Source organism: Anolis sagrei, chromosome 1 (assembly GCF_037176765.1).
Source record: "Anolis sagrei isolate rAnoSag1 chromosome 1, rAnoSag1.mat, whole genome shotgun sequence".
NCBI lineage: Eukaryota > Metazoa > Chordata > Lepidosauria > Squamata > Dactyloidae > Anolis > Anolis sagrei.
In genome coordinates, this window is record NC_090021.1 from 84527455 (window position 1) to 84548620 (window position 21166).

The 21166-nt window shown below is 38.0% G+C and overlaps 1 protein-coding gene across 1 annotated transcript in view; it reads left to right on the top strand.

The window, feature by feature from the left end:
- Window positions 1–3892: 3892 nt before the first annotated feature.
- THEMIS (thymocyte selection associated) overlaps window positions 3893–21166 on the top strand; it is a 76334-nt gene continuing 59060 nt past the window's right edge. Inside the window, exons 1-2 of the mRNA XM_060753317.2 lie at window positions 3893–4046; window positions 17861–18019. Of these exons, the coding sequence (XP_060609300.2) occupies window positions 3956–4046; window positions 17861–18019 (250 nt within the window). The 5' untranslated portion in view covers window positions 3893–3955. The remainder of the gene's footprint in view (window positions 4047–17860; window positions 18020–21166) is intronic.

Here is a 21166-nt window from a genome sequence, read left to right on the forward strand (position 1 = left end):
CAAGCAGATCAACCTCTAGGTACAAATGATGTCTTTAAATGCTCCCCAATAAGCATGAGTTTGTGAACAAGCTATAAACATCTACAAAAGAAGGAAACATGTGCAATCTACCTTGTTTTTCACTGGAAGCCCTGTTGTCACTTCCATATTTTCACAAATGCTTTTGCACACAAATCTATGCTCATCCTCGCATTTATTTTATATCAGCAGTTTAATTAAGGGGCGAAATAAGGCCCTTTCCACTAGTGTTAAACAAGCAGGAGTCAAAAGCACTTGCTGATTTATCTTCAAGCCATCTACATTTCTAGCAATGGATGTGTTATCCAGCCACCAGTGTTTTTCTGAATGGATTAGTGAAAGATATGTTAACATCAGTGTATTTCCTCCCCACGTCCAAATTCCTGGTGTATCTTTTTCTATATACTGTATATATTCATGTGTAGGTCTAGAAATTTTAGTCAAAAATATGCCCAAAAAACCTGGGTCAACTTATCCATATGTCAATGCAAGGAGTACTGTATCTTCTTATCAGGAAAGGAATCTATAGCAGGGAAAGGCAAGCGCTTAGTTTGTCCTAGGATAACCTAAATGAAGTACTGACCCCCTTTACACTCTCTGCTGCAGTGACACTTCTGGCCTTTTTGAATACTTGGGTGGGAAGACGACCATGTCATTGCCCATTCACCACTGGCTCAGTGAAGCAATACCAGCACTTTTCTCTCTCTGAGGGATGATCCTCGATTTATCCATTTATCATGTAAAATGTTTTTCCCCAAACCTACCCTCAACTTATATATGAGATGAACATATATGCAAGTATATATTGTAGTTCTGATTTGTTATCAAGAGACCAATTCCGTAGCTCAGCTTGCCAAATCAAAATGTTTCTATGAAGGCAGCTTTCCCCAATAATTATAATGTAGGAGACAGTGTTCTCAAGGACTGTCCTCCCCTTGCAAAGGTTTCCAACCCAGTTCTGTACACTACCAGTGATGGCAAACTCTGGATTTGAGCTTCACCATGTGTCAAAGGTAATCCAGGCAGACAGTTCTCCTAAATTACATCCAGTGAATCAGAACTGGCTGTTAAGTATTGGGAAAGGCATGGGGAAATAGCAGATGATGTTTCTAACTTGTACAGTATTGTAGCCACACTCTCCTGTCAGAAAATGTCAAGCTGTTTTCCTTCCCTATGTGCAGCAGCCTGTCAAGTTGACAGGGCAAACTTCTAGAACAATTAGAGAAAGTGATTGTGCAAATTCCTTGGGGAAGATCAATCTTGCACAAATATATTTAAATGAATTCATTGTCCTTTCTTATTAGTAGGGACTGCATGTGCACACTTTGGGGGATTTCTTTCATGACACCCAAGAACCACTGTGGCCTCTTTAAAAAATAAATTACAGTGTGAAACACCAGACACCGCAGGAGGACTGATCTGTAAAATTAATTCAAAAGAAGTCTCCTGTGTATGTCTCCAGCTGTCACTAATACACTGAAGATATGCCAAACATATTTCAAAACACTTTTGTGTAATCTGAAGACCCTGAGTAATTTTCCTTTCAAAATAAACCTTTTAAAGACCAGCAGCGTTTTCAAAACATATATCCTTTCCCCCTACATACTTTATACTGTCTTTGATGAGAGATAGTATCTATATTACAATAAAGAATTTTCACTAATTAATTAAATTATTCTGAACAATCCAATAAAAAATAGTTCCTGGGAAACATCCAGCATAGTTCAAAGTGAGGAGTGATCCTACAAATCATTAACATTTTAGTTTAGAAATTTAGCATAACACTTCATATTCATAGGTAGTAATAATAATAAACTTTATTTGTATCCTACCACCATCTCCCTGAAGAGACTCGGGCAGCTCGCATAAAGCACTCAACAGTGCAACAATATACAGTACAAGTACAACAAAATACAGAAAAGTATAAATCAATAACAATAAAATGGACCCAATTATGCTTAAAACAGCAATAAAACCCCTGTTAATTTAAAAGATACTATGATGAAGAATATAAGAAACTTATAGATTCCAATGAAAAGTAAAATTATAAAATAAAAGGAAGAATCAAAAGGCATTTTCTTTTAGTGTCAAAATCTGTATGATTTTAGACTATATTAAGATAAATCCCTCAACTCCAACTATAAATTTGCTGTCTAAACTGAATAGATGATTTCTACATGTATTAGAAGAGATCAATTAAAAATTGTACTACTCAATGGATACACAGATTTGGACCCAGACCTATAACAGACCCACTGATGCTTATAATGGATCAACAGAAATTCATTAGACACCCTAACTAAATTCCACTCATTTCAGTGGTTCTACACTGTGCGTGATATTTACTCCCAATGTTTTGACTTTCTCAAATTAGTATTAGATTACTCTGATGAGTCTACAGTCATGGCTGGATTTTCAGATTTACAATAGATTCCATAATAGCTGGTTGGTGCAATGTATGGGGAGATAAGCTCAATTCACATGCAACAGAAATTGGCATTTAAAGTTCTGTTCCAGGCAGGGAAGCGAAACTACGACAACAGAAGGACAATCTCTGATCAGCTCCCATACATAGTTACAAGGTAAAGTTCAGCTTTAAACTTGTTTTGAAAATTGCACAAGGTTGGACTAGTTGATCATTGTGATGTTCTGAAAAAAAACCAACAACTTAATATTGTTTTAGATATGAATATGTGTAAGCCCCAGCACAGTTCTCGGATTCTACTTTTAGATATGTGCATAATTCATCAACCCAAGAAGCCCTTTTGAAAGGACCTACATTGTATGCACTTGTAAACATGAGCTGGGAAGGAAGCAGATAACAGAAATGGAAGTATGATTTAAAAGTAATATATTACTTATAAAGTACAGCATCTTTGTAAAAGGACATAAATCATGTTTACAGGTTGAAAGAATACTTTCATTTGAATATGATGAATAGGTCCTTGTTTATTTGGGAACTATATGCATTTCTGGCCAGCATAGTACAGTGGCTTGGGTGTTCAGCTAGAACTTTGGGAGACTAGGGTTCAAATCCTTGCTCAGTCTTGGAAATCCATTAGGTGAGCAAGTCACAAATGATGAGCCACAGGGGAAGGCAATGCCACACACTTGCCCAAATCTATTTGATTCCGCAGGTATGGAATGATGTTGTTGAACGCTCCCCTTAAAATGACTTCAAGCACATGACAGTATCACAGCAAACTGGGCTGGACCTTTCATCCCCGAATTATCTCCTTGTGTGATGTCTTTTTTGGAAAGTGGATGAGAGATTATTCAGAATCACCTCTAGATTTCATTTGAGATGCAATTGTTCTACTATCTTCCTCATGTTAATGTGAAGTCTCAAAGGTCTAATCTCTGCATTTTATGACCAATCAGAATAGCTTGCTGACAATACTTTCCCTTAAAACTGGCTTCCATTCCTTCCCTAAATTATTTTCTCCTCCAGAACAGGATGAAGACCCAAGCCAGTTTCATTGTTTTGTTCAAAGACAGGCTGTGGTTTCTTTTAAAAGAAGAGGGAATTTGATTTGTTTATGTTGCATTTCAGTGTGAAGTGATCAGAGATTTAAGACAAGATGGTTTTGAGTGTGTTGTAAAAAAAAATTGCACCTTAGATAAGATGCACAATCCCTCGCCATCCCTTCAGCTTGAACTGACGTAAACTCGTGGAGACTATATTTCATGTAGTCCAAATTGCCACAAATGCTAGGTAACACGTACCCAGGTGCAAAGTGCACTTTTCTTAGCTTCCTATTCCTGCTTTACATCAACCCAAAGTTAGATCAGAGGAAGTGGTCTCCACAGTGAACAAACTACAAGAGCAAAAAGCCTGTTCCGGATTTCACAGGCTTGACTTTGTGTATTGAGTGCAAGAAGATAGCTCAGGTGTCCTTATTTTAAACAACAGCTCTTCCCTACTGCTCCACAGATCATGATCTCAAGCCTGAAGAATTTCATCCATTCCTTAGATCCAAGATCTCTCCCTAGGATTCTACAAATTCAGTGTGGTTTTTATGATGAAGGTGAGTTTGAGTTTAAAATCATAGGAGTGGCTCAGTTTTGCTTTTTCATGAAGTCTGAGAGCTAGAAGCTTTACCCTTTGAGAACAGCATCTGGTCATTATTCACCAGATTTCATAGCAAAAAAAATATCATAGTAAGAGTATACATCCCATACTTTTTTGGGTCCTTATGGGATTAGAGTGAAATGGGTGACCAGACGTTCAGACAAATGAAAGGGGTTTTGCACTTTTCAACATTAAATCCTCAGGTCCTAGAAATATACATTTTTCACTGATAAGGCAAGGGTGAAAATTAATAAATGTTAAGCAAGTAGACTAAGGGTAATCAGTGCATATGAGGCAAGAAAATTTGTGGAAAGTCAGGAAGTGTTAGCAATGAATTATTGAAACCGTGCGTGGTTTAGATTTTTCTGAAACCATAATCAGAGAAGGGATGCCAAATGTGTGGTGCTCAGGTGTGTTTTCTGTAGTGAGTCTCTCCTTCATATCAAAAATACTAATACCATATCACTGCAACACCTTTATTGGGCAGGATTTGGAGTCATCTAAGACTTTTAGTGGGCTCCAGGTTGGTGAAGACTAATTTGTGCTACTTTACCTACTTAATTTCATCCACTTGCTTAAAATAAGGAAGCTGTTTCAACAGAAATAATTGTGTAAGCATTGGAAATCTGATACTACAACATTTTCCTCAGATTACTGTAATTTTTAATTTTTTGTTATTTTATATATTTTGCAGTGTTGCCCTGACTTAATGGCAGCTATTCTACACTTATGATGGCTAATAGCTACATTTCCACCTTCAAATAAGGAGTAAGCCTACCTTATCTGCATTAAGAATGTAATGCAATACATTGAAAAAAAGCAGTTGGGGATTCTACATTACTTGCTAAGCAGAATAAATGTAGGATAGAATGCTTCCCAACAGCTAGGAACAATGAGCACAATTCAAAGTGCTGGCTTTAGCCTATAAAAGCCTAAATGGTTCTTGCCCTGTCCAAACGTACCTCCCTTTATGAACCAGTTCTAGCATTAAGATCTGCCGAGGAGGTCCTGCTCTCAGTCCCAATGCCTTCGCAGGTGTGATTGGTAAGGGTGAGGGGGGACAGGGCCTTCTTGGTGGTGGTCCATCAGCTGTGGCACTCCCTCCCCAGTGAGATCAGATTGCCCCCCCCCCTCCTGGTGTTCAGGGAAAAAGTTAAAACCTGGCTGTGTAAGCAGGCATTTGGTGAGCAGCAGAATTACAGTATAACACCTTATCACAATATAGACATAAATGAAGCAGCTAAATGATAACTATTGATGCAATGTTCAATGTGTTTTATGATGTTTATATATATAATGTTTTAATGGTTGTAATTCATATTTATGTCTATTGATTTTAGTTAACTAGGTGATGTATTGCTTTTTGTGTGTATAATGTGCCACTGAATTTTGCCAAATTGTAAGCCGCTCTGAGTCCCCCTTGGGGTGAGATAGAACAGGATAGAAATCTAGTAAATATATAAATAAATAAACTGTAGGACCAAAGTTTGGGAACCACTATAACAGTTCTTTTCATACGGTTACATTCTAGCAAATGCTCTCTTTTGCCAACAATAGTATTTTACAGAATACTGTACTCCGAATACTACAACACTGCATTATGGTGAAATATAGATTTCAGAGAAGATAACTCAATATTACAGCTTCTCAAATTTTATTTTGTAGGAAGCTCATAACTGTTCAAATTGCCATAAATATTCATTATAAAACATGGTATGTTTGTGTAATACACTCAGTACCAGAATTGTGGTGAATCCTCATCCTTTCAGATATTTCTGAACTACCATGCCTTATTATTAACCAGGGGAGTTTGGGCATATGAACTTCAGCAGTACCTGAAAGACCATATGCTCCCTTGTCCTGAAACGGCAATCTAGGAGCAGAGTAGGCCTTCTGAATCTTTGGTCTTGCCTACACTGCATTAAGGTTCAGCGGGTGAGACACATTTAACCTGGTTTTACAATACAAATTAAGCCATATGTTTATATGCCTAATATAGCATTGTAGGAACAAGAAAAAAATTGAACCAAATAGGTTCCTGATAGGTCTTCAGAGTTATAAGTGGAGATTCAAAGGGTTTTTTTTTGTACAGCAATAACCTTTGCAGGTACAATACAGAATATTATGGAGTCTAATGATTCAGAACTTCGGCAAGCACAGTAACTGAGAAGTGCATGTTTTGTCTTCTCAATATAGTTGAACAAATCCTAGGGGTAGCACAATTGCATGCAGGGCCCTAATAATATGTGGTGTGAGAGCTCTTTCCGGATTAATGAGACTTCATGCCTACTAAAGCCTAACCTAATATGGAACTGGAAAAGGAGTCCAAAGGAGTATATGTACTTTCTCTTTTTGCCATTATTTTCAATGGTCAATTTTCCAATACATTTGTTTTATTCATGAAATTACCTTTTTATTTTTGATCATAAAAAGTGAAAATAAAAAGTTATCATACAATAACAACTTAAAAAAACAACCTCAGAAACAAAACAAAGCTGGGAAAGTTACCTTTGTGGGAAAGGGATCCCTGCCTTAAGTCATGAGGAGAGGCGGGCGCGAAATAGTAATAATATTATCCCTCATATCCCTTAGCCAGCATATCCAGTCTAGCTGCAAGAGAAATATTCAAACCTGTGATCCATAGTCATAAACCTGTGGTCCATAGTCATAGTATGACCTTTGATAAATTTCTGTCAAAATAAAGAGAAGCTATTGGAGATGCTTGTTTAATGAAAGAGGCTTCTTAGAACAATATCATAGTAATCCATATTGGTCAAAAAAGCACTAATGACTGAACAAAGTATGTAATAATCTGAGAGTGAAGAAGATTAAAATTAATTGAAATGCTGCTAGAAGTTGATCTGATATATTGAAAAATATTTTTGGAAATAAGGATTGTTTAATAAGCTGAGAATGTTACACATCCACTAATTTAATAAAGATTATGATACAGGTTTGACATTCCCATACTTATGTTGCAAAAAATATGACTTTTAAAAAGTCCAGTATCATTATTTTATGGGCAACTGAATTAATTTTTTTCTGGCTTAATTTAACTAGTGGCAGGGATGTAAAAAAAAAAAGTCATATTTCCCTTGAGAAATTTAGAATAGCCTAACCATTTATTCAGATTCACAAAACATGTCTGGTAAATACAATGAAATGTTGACAAAATGGACTGTATTCCTTAACACAGGAAAGAGTGAGGGAATTTGTTTCATAATTTGGGATGGTGGTTATCATCTATTTCAAGGGGCAATTCAAATGATGAAGGAACTGGTAAAACAATTCAACAAGGAAAGGTTATAATGATTAGGGCTGTTTGCTTTGGAAAACTCCAGCTAAAGGAAGAGGATACAGAGAGGTATAAAATTATGCATTGTATGCAGAAATTTTCTCCTTCTCTGTGAATTAATCAGCAACTGGTAGATTTGGGACAGTTGAAAAGTATAATCCACTTTCACAAGATATACTAGTGGCTGCCAACCTATACAGTTTAAAGCGGTGTGGGCAAAATTAATGGAGGATGCGGCTATGAATAACTATTACTCAAGATAGTATGTCACTTGTATTGGAGGCATTTGTGTGGCAGTTGTTGGGCAGCACAAGAGTAAAGTTAGGCTAATATTCTGTTGTTGGGCTGCCTTTGGGTGACTAGTTGACCACAGATTGAATAGAGTGTTGGAGGAGATAGACTTTTGCTCTGATCAAATGTGGCCCTGGTTAATGTGTTCTACAAAAATCATGTTTAGACTTCTCAAGGAAAAGCAGACACTTCTTTATATTCTTTAATTCATTGGTCTCGAAGTCCCACTATATACAATGTCATAGTAAAATGGTATCCCTTAATGGAAAACAGCAAGACTTGCTGTTATAGATTTTTTCAAATATTTTCAAGCCATGATTGGTTGAACCCATGAATGTAGAACTCATAGATATGGAGGGTTGACTTTATAGCCAAACTTTATAGTTTTGATATATGTGATTAAGGGTGTGATCTGCAATGTCAAGGTCAGGTGATGAGATGTAGCTTTATACAGAGATATGTAAGTGTATTGCACCTGATGCATTGTTGTGGACACACCTTAAGGACATGCCCTTTCCACATTTTCTTATTGATATGCTGCTTATCTCAGTTTGCCAAACCACTTTGGCGTATATCTTTATTGTTTCATTTATTATTATTGTATCTTTAGGAACACACGGTAAGTACATATGGCTCCTCTCTTTAGGAATTGAGAGAGAATGCCTGGTAACCCAATGATCTCCATAGCTGGATACAGAAATAAGCCTTGATTCCCATAGACCTTGTCCAACACCCTAAAAACTAAACAATCTTGACTTCTTAATTATATATTTACTTCTTTACCGAAGGAGCTAAAAGAGAACCAGCATATTTTTAACAGCCAGAATTTTGGACTGATATTTGAGAAATCCAGCTTCTAGTTCCTACTGAGCCACAAAGAGGTCATTTCAAAGGTCCGGGAATATATGTCTTTTTTTAAGTCCTTTTAGAATAATGAAAAAATAAAAACAAAATAAGGCACCAAAATAGAATGAGACAGCTTTGGTACAGCATAAATACTGAACCAGCATAGCTCCACAGTTGCTCAATTTATCATGCAACAGACACCAACGGTCTTGAACTTCCATGCTGCTTTGTCAAAGCCAAAAGGTTCTTTTAGGATAAGAGGAATCACCACATCTGTGAGAAAGGTTTAAAGCTTTATTTCCAGCTTGCACAGAAAAGGATATATGGCAAGGATACAGACAAAAATAGTTGGACAGTCTCACCTTCTCTGTTCAGCTGCTCCATTCAGCATAGCCTCAAGGACTTTTATTTATATAAGCAAAACTCCTTGTTCTATGAGTGATTTTACACTTCTATCCTAATTAGTGCACCTGTGTGTCTAAATCTTATGATATGTCACTCTTCACACTTGTCCTTATAATGTCTGTTCCCAACCCCTCTCAACTGTCCTTGGACATCTCCCTGGGTGCACATATTTATACTAACTGAAATCTAACAAGAGAATTCCTCCCTAATTTCTCAGGCTTGTACTCTCCCAGTAACAAAAAATGCCTGCTAGGCTGTAACTTCTCAGACATGGGTAAAGATGAAGCACACCACTTAACTTCCCATTACAATAGTCTTCTAACTCCTTTGCATTACACTCTGCCCCTTGGTGTGTATCGTCACACTCCGTAACCATCATTCATCCCCTAAGAAGCTGTTGCTGTTATTGTGTGCCTTGAAGTCATTTTTAACATATGGTGGCCCTAAGGCAAACCTGTCATGGGATTTATTTATTTTTTGGCCAGAGATGTTTGGGGGTGTCACCAGACTACTGGTGTCATTTATGTGGGTCATCTCCCAAGGGGGTTGCCTTTGCTTTCCTCTAAGGGAGTGTTGCTTACCCAAGGTGATTCAGCAGGAATTTGAATCCTGGCCTTCAGAATCATAATCCAAAGCTCAAAGCCCCACTACATAAGCATTGAATTTTCATAAATAGAAAGTGACTTGTGTTTAATAGTATTACTATAGTAATTAGATGTAGGATGACAGAATGCCAAGATAACTGCCTATCCCTGTTACATTCATGTATTTGCTGCAAGCACAAGGCTACCATTGCCTTTCTTCCAAAACTGGTTGTTCACATAAAGACACAATGGCTGCATCTTCTTCATGATATGAATTCTGGATCTCCAGTGGGTTTGACCATGCAGTTATTGGCAGTCTGACTGCCAGAGCCTGATACAAAGCCCGCACACATAGCAGGACTAGCATCCAGATCAATTCCATTTAATTTCTATGTATAAAAAAGGGAAAATGCTACATTAACAAAAAAAAACCCACAACAAATCACAGAGCTTATCCTAAATGCATAATTGAGAGATCCTAGACCTAATAGTATATGAGGTTCTTTTGGTTCACTTCCCAAGGAGTTGGACACCTTCCAGCAGATACCACTATTCCTTCTGGTACAATAAGATCAGTTCCCTAATGGGAAGCAAAACTTCAGGGTGCTGGGTTGACTGACCAACCTCTGCTGAATTTTAGGAGAGGTGCCCTGTGTAAGGGTTGCTACTGAACCTCTGATGGAATCCGATGTTCATCTTGTTTTTTGTAAAATCTTATTTATATGGCATTTTAATAATATTTTCTAATAAAGAAACTTCTAGCTTGTTTGACCACTTTGATCACATACATTTTTAAAGGATTTGCTCTGACAAACAAATGAAAGCTTAATCCGAAGGCATAGGCACTTCTGGTCTGTCAGAAAGCAAATCAGGCAATAGGGGAGTGTTTCTCAACCTGTGGGTCTCCAGGTGTTCAGGCCTACAACTCCCAAAAATCTTAGCCAGTTTATCAGTTAGGATTTCTGGGAGTTGAAGGCCAAAACATCTGGCAACCCACAGGTTGAGAATCACTGCAATAGAGATTCAGTTGACTAAGGGTTACACTCTCCCTAAAATCTCAACTTCTTAGTTTGGACATATTCTTGGACTGACCTCTGTACCAAGAGACATGGGTTTCAATGGGGGGGGGGGGGCAATAGTGCATTTGCCCAGTTATAATTAGTGTGGCAGCTGAACCTGTTTGTGGAGAAATCAGACCTTGCCACAGTAACACTTACACTCATCATATATTTGTTGGATTACTGTAAAGCAGTCTACATAGAGCTTAATTTGGTCACTACTTGTAAACTTTAACAGGGCCAAAAAGCAGTGACTAGACTGACACAATCATATAACTCTTTTATCGAAACAATGATCCATTTCTCAGCACAATTCAAAGTGCTGGTTTTGACCTATAAAGCCATATATGGATTGGACCCAGACTATTTGGAAGCCTATGTCTCTCTATATGAGCCTCCTCGAATCTTACTATATCACTGACATAAATAGTAAAAACATGAGAGAGGGGCTTCTTAGTAGAATTTCCTAGGCTGAGGAACCCCTCTCCCTATTAGGTGTGCTGGTTGTAATATGGAATATGCATTTCCTATTGATATGGAATTTGCAAAATCTCTGTGTTTTTCTTTTTCTTTTTAATCTGTGTGTTTGTTTTGCTCTGTTAGAACTGTAATACAATGGTATGGTTGCTGATGACACGATAAATAAATAAATAAAATTGATATGGAATATGCATTTCCTATTGATGTTTTAGATTTAATGGTTTTAATTTTTTTCTGAATTTGTTTAATCTGTTCTGTTTTAACTTATATACTTCTTAGAGAAAAATGGGGTATAAATCAAATCAAATCAGTGAGTAAAATATTTAGAAATAAGCACACATTGAAACAAAGTGTGGCACACACACAGACCTAAACAGCAGGCATTTTTTGAGTAACGCGACAGACTGAGCTTAGCACAATTCTATGTTTCAAGGGCAAGCATGAGGAATATATATTTAGGAAAAGGTGCTTAGGTTGGTATAAAATCAGCAGAACTTGGGAAAATTGCTTTTTAGGCTACAATTTCCAGAATATTCCAGTCAACTTGATCCAAAATTTCAAAACAGTATGATTATAATAATGAGGACACACAGATTAATGAAGGATTAATATCTCCCACACACAAAACCATATATATATATTTAAAGACTTGTTAATGCTGGATATGGGGACCAAAGAAACAAAAAAATATATTCTGAGGTGTGAAGTTGTTCTTTCCTGTAAAACACTGTAGCTTACATCAAAGCTCTGTCACTGCATGCAAAGTTCAAACCTGCCAGATAAATGAGACACAGCAGAAGGTGTCATAAACCCATCAGGGAAGAAATAAATCAGAAGCAGCAGAAGTCATTTTTAAAGGATTCACCTAGGCTAGAAATGGCTTAAAGCTCCTGACATTTAAAGTTTTAATTTTGCATGTGGAAAGATAAATCTGTGTCTGTTGCTTTTTTTAATGCCTGGCTGAGTATTTGCAAAACCTGTGCGTCCTGAACTAAAGTGGTTAGCTAACATATAAGCTCAAAGATTAACATCCCTCACAGAGGAAGCTCCTTCAGGGTGTTTTCGTATTCAGCTTTGATATATTCATATCCAAGAATATGATTACCTTAGGAAATAAATAAGCCAGGACCAGGTAACTCAACTTGTTGCAATCTGCTCTGGTCAGTGAGCTGCTCGTATATGTGTGATATGTACCAAAGCATATCATGGAATAAACATCACTGAATACAGTGATGGGGCTTTACTTTTGAGTAACCATGCCATAAGTCAAACAACTGACATCTATTGACTAACCTGCATTATATGTATATTAGCTCAAGCCACTTAGATATCCTCAGGAACAGATTGGGTAACAGTATGTCATATGAAGTTTAGCATGACTGGAGAAAGGTAGGTTAGGTAATGGTTTTCCCCTGACAAGTCCAGTCATGTCCAACTCTGGGGGTTGGTTCTCATCTCCATTTCTAAGCTGAAGAGCCGTTTCCCAGATTCGAACCTGTGACCTTTCGGTCAGCAAGTTCAGCAGCTCAGTGCTTTGACCATTGCACCAATTTCCAATCTATACCAACTCTAATGCTAATATATTAAAAGGTTTATTTGGCCAGACTTGTCAAAATAAGCTTAGCAATTGCTTTCTTCTGAGGCTGAGAGAGTGTGACTCGCCCAAGACCACCCAGTAGGTTATTGTGGCCAAAGATTTCAGCCCTTTTCTCCAGAGTTGTAGCCAATGTTCAAACTGTAGTGGCTCTTACCAGAATGGAAATAACCTACTGGACTTGCTTCTAGGGGCTCTTCCAGACAACCCTATATACCAGAATATCAAGGCAGAAAATCCCACAATATCTGAGTGTGGACTCAGATAACCCAGTTCAAAGCCAATATTGTGGGACTTTCTGCCTTGATATTCTGGGATATATGGCTGTGTGGAAGGGCCCTTAGTAAACATCTATTGTAGGGGGTATCATTTTAAAACATGTAAAACTTAATAAATATAGCTTTTAAAAACACATTTGTGTAAGAAACAGAAATAGTAGTTTCAGAAACAGTAGTTTCAACAGTAGTTTCAACAGAAACAGTAGTTTCAAACTTAGATTTCATACTTGATATGAAATCTAAGTTTGAAACTACCATTTGAAAATTACTGAACACAATCACTCTTCCATAAGGCAGTGGTGGGAAATATATTGCTCTAAAATTATCTAAAATTTACAATTACTTGAAAACCTAATGAATGGGAAATCAGAGAAAAATCACTCTCATCCCTGGCTGTGTGCGTGATCACATGCATGTGCACACCCTATTTAACATTTCAGAAAAATCAGAAGCAAAAGCTATTGAACCAATTGTTTGGCTGCTTTGATGTGATCACAGCAGCAGCTAATATGGATTTGTAAAATCAGGGAAGAGCTTATAAAGAGATATAAATGGAGTTCTTTCTGAACAGAGCTGCAGTCTCAAAAAGGTGGTTTCAAAGACATCCAGTTCTTTAATTCCCACCTCCAGGGACAGTGTTTGATCCTCGTAAATAGGCTGCATTATTTGAGTTTCCTCTACGATGGATGTGTAACATCGTTTTTCACTTGAAAGAAGGAATCAGTTCTTCTGCTTAATTACCTTTATGTCTTTGATGGATTTTATGCTTCCTTTTTACAGAAAAACACAGGAAATTTGCATGATGACAATAAGAAAGGTGATACATTTGTTTTTCCCCCATGTGTATACTTGGCATTACATGGGAATGCAGAACGCACAGTATAATCTATGCCAGTAAGTTGCCTGTAATGTCAGGTGTCATCAATGAAAGCAAGGGAGAAATTGGGTCATGTTTTAGGAGATGATTCACTTTGTCAGGAAACTGACTTGATTAAAGGCTGGTTGGATTCCTATCTATTCACACTTCTGTTTCTTGCCTGAAATTTGCATATTTACCCCAAACGTAGTATTCCAAACAATTTTAGAAGGACTAATATTTTTATTTTTATTTTCCTTCCAACTCTGTGAATTTATGATACATTGGTACTCTAAGCTAAAGATGCCAGATAGGAAACAGGAGAAGACATTTAATTATGGTGTAGAAGAGGGAATTTCAGTAAGCATTGATTTTCATGTAACCAGGTAACAAGTAACACATGAAGGATTTCATATTTTTACACAATCATTAAGAGTAGAAGAGCTGCCTTCAGTTTTCACTTTGGCATTTCTAAGCCAAAGTAATGAACTCCTCCCAAGTTCCTATCAGCAAATACCAGTTCGTAACAAAATGTAATTGTTAAAATGCCCAGATCTACTGAGAAAGACCATCAAGTGAGAAACGGAAACAAAAAAGCATTTAATCCTGCCCAAGCTAAGAAAGGGCTTCTCATTTTCCGAGTTGTAATGGATTGGCTATTTATGTTGACAAATTCTAGGAGAAGAGGCACCAAACAGCTTTAAAGGAAGAGCTAACACCTTGTTGCCTTATCTCTTCCTCTGTTGCACCCATGTAGAATAGTTGGAGATTCAATAAGATACACATATCTGGAGTACAGCAATATAGGTATGTTCCTGGTAGACTGTAGTTATATGAAACTGTGGATATGTCTGATTGCCATTAAATTACCTCACTTCCATTCCTAACGTACCATGCAATTACACTGGAGGAGCTAGAGGTTCATAAGGATGTAGAAATTTACTGTGTTCTCCATCACAACTCATAGTATCTTCTGGAGGAAACATATCATACAATCACCTAAAGGACCTAGAAAGTGTCTAGAGGGACCATTTCTACCTAAGTGTGGATACATGAAACCAGAAGTCCTGCAGTTATGGGTCTACAGGAAAGATCTCAGTGGGAGGTGATCTTGGGCAGATCTAGGCAGTGGACCTAATTGTTCCCTTTCTGCCTCTCATGTATTTAGTCCTGATATTCTGTCTATGTGGCAAATACTATACTGGGAGTGGGCTAAGGGCACACTGCGGAGTATATTAGTCACCAAGGCCCAAGGTAAAATAGGTAAGTAAGACCCAAGAGCCCTTCACCACCACTTCCACCTTTTTCTAAATTTCCCCCCAGCATCCTCTAGGTGTAGATAGGATTTTTCATGTTTTGGGGGCTCTCTAGGTTATTTTAGACTATCAAGAAGCCTTTTAAATTTCATTAGTACTACAAGATCTCCTTGCATACTGATGAAGACTAACACAGCTATTTCTTTACAGGGGGTTACAGGAGGACATAAATTGTTGACTAGCTTATTCTAGAACAATGCATACAGATAATACAGACATAGTTTTTAGCTATGGAGTTTAGGCTTAAATAGGAAAGCACCAAGATTGATGCCATACCCCAAAATTAGCGACAGTACAATATTGGAAGTTGTTTTTTTATTCGTATCTTGTGTTTTAGCTTTTTTAATATAGTTCTGTATTTTACCTTTTAGCCTAGATTTTAATGATTTTAATGTATTGTACTTTTATGACACTGTACCCCACTTTCCTTATGCTGGTCTATAACTGTAATATAGAAAGATTTAATATTGGAAATCATTTTAAAAAAACTTTAAAACAACTGTAACTGGATTAGGACTTAGAGGAGGAGGAAGAGATTTTCAGTAAAACCTTCCATATGGCCCAGTGGATTGAATTAGTTAACACTCTATACAAAGCATGTATATTTCAACAAACAGTTTGAAATAAGTATTGACTACAATATTAAGAAACTTGGTGTGGAGGTGGGTGTAAGTTTTAACTGAGAGAGTAAGAGCTATATATTTATTTTACATGAGCAAAAGGAAAAAGACTAACCTAAAGGTTTTTTAAAACATAACTTATATCACTTCCTTGTGGATAAAAATTGGACAAAACCCTATTAAGCATCTTTTTTTTAAAGTACAGCATTAATGGAATAAGGAAACTGCAATGGCTGGTGTCACTGAAAAAGATAACACTGAAGGACCTTTAAAAATGCACTAGGAACACTCAGTTGGTGCCAGCCTAGAGATTGGTACAGAGTGAGAGAACAACCATGCATGTTTTTAGTTTATTGTTCATCATATCCTAAAATGTGTGTGTGTGTGTGTGTGTCATTTTCAGGCAAAAAAGTTTAACAGTTTAGAGGCCAATGTTTAGTTATAAGAAAGATATCAAGACATTTGACCCAGAAACAGGAAGATAAGCAAGGTCAAAATGTCAGCTGAGGAAGCAGAATGTTAAAGGGCTCACAACATATCAACTTGGGAAACAAGGGCATGCCGCAATAAATTTGGGAAACAAAAATTAGCTTGCAGAGAAAAAAAATAAACTACCTCCACCCTGACTGGTTTGATCAGAGTTTTAAGAATCAGAGAGGTAGCAAATTCACTAGAAAATAAAATAAAGCTAAAGATTTGAAATTAAGATTCTTCCAAAGAACAGGTTGCAAATAATGTTGTTTCTTATTGCACACGATTTCCACAATTTTCTTTTTCTCTTCAGTCTCTGACAGCTGCCTTCTTTGCTCTCACCTATGACTGTCCCCCCTGTCAGCTATTATTGTGCAATCCTACAATTACAATTAATAATAATGCCACATACAATGCAAACACCTCTGTTTTAACTGAGAAACAAAGCATTAGGAAATGAAAAGTAACCAATTTAGATACAGCAGATGGTAAGAAGGGGTGGGAGGATACTATAGTATCATGGAACATACAGTTCCAAAATGTTTTCACTGGAAGGGAAACTGATAAAGCCCAGGACCACAATTCCTGTCTTGAATGGAATATGAGCATCATTAAATCTTTCCATGTAGCTGCTAGGCATATAAGTACAAAAAAAAAAAAAAAACCCCTGCCAAAAACCAGATATGGAATTTGAAATACAAAACAGATTGTTCATTGAGGTTGAAGATTGCATATAAGCCACATTACAAGAAGTGATAACAGCAATGCTTTAGTTAATGGTGAGGGAAGAGTTTCCTGCTGCCATCAACACCTCTCTCAACCAGCAGAGATGGATAAGTTCCCTTTGTTCATCTTTCTAGCTGCAGCTTGGGATACTAGTAAAGGGATCGATTTCCCATTGGACATTACTCTGCTGCTGTCAGGCCAAGTTCTCTATGTCTGAGTATCTCTTTCTTTCCACTGCCTTATGCAGACAATAATAGTGAAATAGGAAGAGATATATGTCTGTGGTTTCTGGTTTTCTTCCTTGAGCTGTGATTACAGTCAGCAACAGTGCTTCCTCATTATTTACGGCAAAAGCTCAGATCCATGTGACTGCCAGCAACAGTTTCATTTAAACACGTGACATCTTCTGCACCCCTTAAATTGGGCTTCTGTCCTCCAAGGTGGTACAGGATGCTGACTGAGTGTAAAATTCAAGCCACATTCCTCTTGGCTTTTTGTAATGTATTTCTTCCAAGCTCTGAGTAGACTATCATGTCTCAAAATGTTTCTTCTATGATGGACCTTAACATTAAGGTCTAAAGCAAATGTAAAGTATCTAAACTTTATACATTACATATTTGTAGGAAGCCAGCATGGTGTAGTGGTTTGACCCTGGGATTCAAGGTTCAAATCCCTGTTCAGCCATGAATCCACTGGGTAAGTCATACTCTTTCAATCTCAGAAGAAGGCAATGGCAAACCTCTCTGAATAATTCTTGCCAAGAAATCACTGTACCTAGGTTTGCCTCGGATCATCATAGGTCAATACAACTCAAAGGCACACAACAATAACAAACATTGCACACTGATGTGGGAAAGGTTCATCAAGGTTTAATGAGAGAGCAATCTTTACAGAAGAATTGGGTGTAACATCACTAAAACATCTTAATTTATCTTTGTGGTCTCTTTTAGATCCAGTGCATGAAAGACATGACCACGAATGCTGCTTGTCAACAGGAGACCTGATTAAAATTGTTGGATTGAAAGTAAAAAAGCTCCTTGCAACAAATAGTGAAAATGATGATGCCAGCCCATGCCCAAGTGCAGTTGAATTGCCATTAAATTTTCCAGGTATACTGTGGATCTTTCCTACTTAGATAACACAACTTGATAAAAAAAAAAAACAATGTAGAATATTCTGAAATGTTTTTTGCAGTGTAACTATGATATCCTGTCTCTCATCTTGGAGGTAATATCAAACCATCATGATGAATATTCCTGTATAGACCAACCTAAATAGGTTGTAGCCTATTTTAAAACTACAACATAGAGGTCACAACTACATCTAAGCTCCAGGGATTCTTGGACTTCTACAGAGAGCTCAACAAGGGGAGTGTGTCCTTATTGGTTCTCTTGGACATCTCAGCAGCTTTCAATACCAGGAGATATGATAGCCATGAATAAATATGTGAGAGGAAGCCACAGGGAGGAGGGAGCAAGCTTGTTTTCTGCTTCCTTGGAGACTAGGACTCGGAGCAATGGCTTCAAACTACAAGAGAGGAGAGTCCGTCTGAACATGAGGAAGAACTTCCTGACTGTGAGAGCCGTTCAGTAGTGGAACTCTCTGCCCCGGAGTGTGGTGGAGGCTCCTTCTTTGGAAGCTTTTAAACAGAGGCTGGATGGCCATCTTTCAGGGGTGATTTGAATGCAACATTCCTGCTTCTTGGCAGGGGGTTGGACTGGATGGCCCATGAGGTCTCTTCCAACTCTTTGATTCTATGATTCTATGACTCTATGATCATGGTATCCTTCTGGGGTGGCTCTCCAGAATGGGTCTTGGGGGCACTGCTTTGCAATGGCTCTGCTCCTTCCTGGAGGGTCACACCCAGTCGATGAAGCTGGGGGACACCTGCTTGGATCCCATAGCCATTGACCTGTGGGGTCCCACAAGGCTTCAGTCTTTCCCCCATGGTTTTTAATATCTACATGAGACTGCTGGAAAAATGATAATTTTGTAAAAGAACTCCCCATGCCTCAACAGCCTTCATCCTGTGTTGTTGAAGGCTTTCATGGCAGGAATCACTGGGTTGCTGTGAGTTTTCTGGGCTGTATGGCCATGTTCTAGAAGCATTCTCTCCTAATATTTTGCCCACATCTATGGCAGGTAGAAGGTTGTGAAGTCTGTTGGAAACTAGGTAATTGATATTTATATCTGTGGAATGTCCAGGGTGGTTGAAAGAAGTCTTGTATGCCAGGTTTAGCACAGCAGGATAAACTGCTGTGCTACAGAAAAATCCTGCTGATTTGAGGGACAGCCGTTTGAGCCTGGTTTGGTCTTGAGCAGCTGCTGATAGACCCAGCTCACCTGCCCACCTAGCATGTCGAAAGCAGAAATGCAAGTAGATAAAATAGGTACCGCTTGTAGCAGGGTGGTAATAAAGGCACCCTCAAGGACATTGATCGGAGGAAATCTCCTCAGCACGGAAAATGGAATGACAGTTCTCCCCCACCCCCATAACTGGAGTCGAGCATAGCCTCTAAGATGCCAGAAATAAGATGGGAAAAACTGCCTTTGTCTCTGTTTGTGTTGTCTGACCATGTTAATTGTATAATCAGCAATGAATGTTTGCTGTCTGTGTGTTCTGTAAGCCATTCTGAGTGCCCTTTGGAATGAGAATGATGGGGTATAAATACTGTAAATAAATAAACTGTCTGCTTGGGCCAAATGTGAATGTTGTAATTTGCCGCCTTGTTGAGGAAACCATGAAAATGAATAAAATCTGGCTATCAGTATTTTAAAAACCTCTAAAATTAGGACAGTAAATAAAGAGCAACCCTCAAAAAATGGGGGAAATCCAGATGAGCATCTATCAGGGCCAACTAACACCTCCCAACATAGGATCCCTCGGGCAGCAATCAGCCAGGCTTTGAAGCTACAAGGTCATTAAATGCTAATCAGGGTGGCCATTTGCAACATTCACACTTGCCTCAAGCAGACAAGAGTACTTTCGCACACCCTGAATATTCCACATATATATAAATCTCACTTGCCCAGTTTCCAACAGATCTCACAACCTCTGAGGATATTTACCATAGATATGGGTGAAACATCAGGAGAGAATGCTTCTGAAACATGGTCATACAGCCTGGAAAACTCACAGCAACCCAACCTTCACCCTCTTTGTTTTCTCCTCATGACATACTAGATATTTGTAAAGAAGCAACTAACCAATAATTAATCTATTATCCCCATTTTTTTTCTTTTGCTTCCTTTGCCCCCCTCCACCAAATGTAACATGGTTTCCAACCTTTGGGCCTCCAGGTGTTTTGGACTTCAACTTCCAGAAATCCCAGCCATTTTACCAGCTGTTAGGAACGGTGGGAGCTGAAGTCCAAAACACCTGGAGGCCCAAGGTTGGGAACTAGATATCAATACAGTAGTTTCATTTTCAGTTCCCTTGCTATTGAGCCCTAAGATCTTTTTGACTGTAGGTGCACATTGCATTGGATTCTTTTTTAAAGGCAGGAGGATGCAACTTAAACAGGCCCTGGGGACAATTCTGTGTTGGGGGAACAAATTAAAAATGAAACAAAAAAGTCAGATGTAGGTGGAAGAACACTTCTGGTTTTGAAAAATGAGAGGATTTGGGGAATTGCTTTTAGTATAAAACTATGCAGGGATGCTCTCTGACCTATTTAAAAAGGAAATTGCCATTTTGGAGGCAGTCTGAAGCCCACAAGAACATCAGAGCCTCCAATAGCCCTGTGGCCATGTGTTGACCACCCCTGAGTTCAAACATGTACTTGATATCTATAATACTCTTGTTAAGGTACACTATAGAGCTGTAATATACCCTGACTTTTTAATACTTTCCAAGATGAGTTTAAAATTCTTTTTAATAGGTTTATTTTAAACCTAACTACCCTAGATTATTTGTTAGCAGCAGACAGGTCAAGACCAGCCACCCTTGCCTCTCCACTCTGTTCTTAAACCTCCATAAGTGACTGACTCTTGTGTGTTCCTTAACTTGTTTTACCTTGATGCTTTGTCATTGGGACTTTTCCTTAAGTAATGAACAAAAACAGGAGTAGAGCTCTTCCACAATACTAAGTTATAATGCTATAATTTCACTTTAACTGCCATGGTCCCATCCTATGAAATTGTGGTGTTTGCAGTTATAAAATAACAACAACTACTAGTACTACTTTATTTTTGTACCCTGCCTCAATCTCCTCAAAGGGACTTGGGGTGGCTTCCATAAAAATAAAAACACAAAA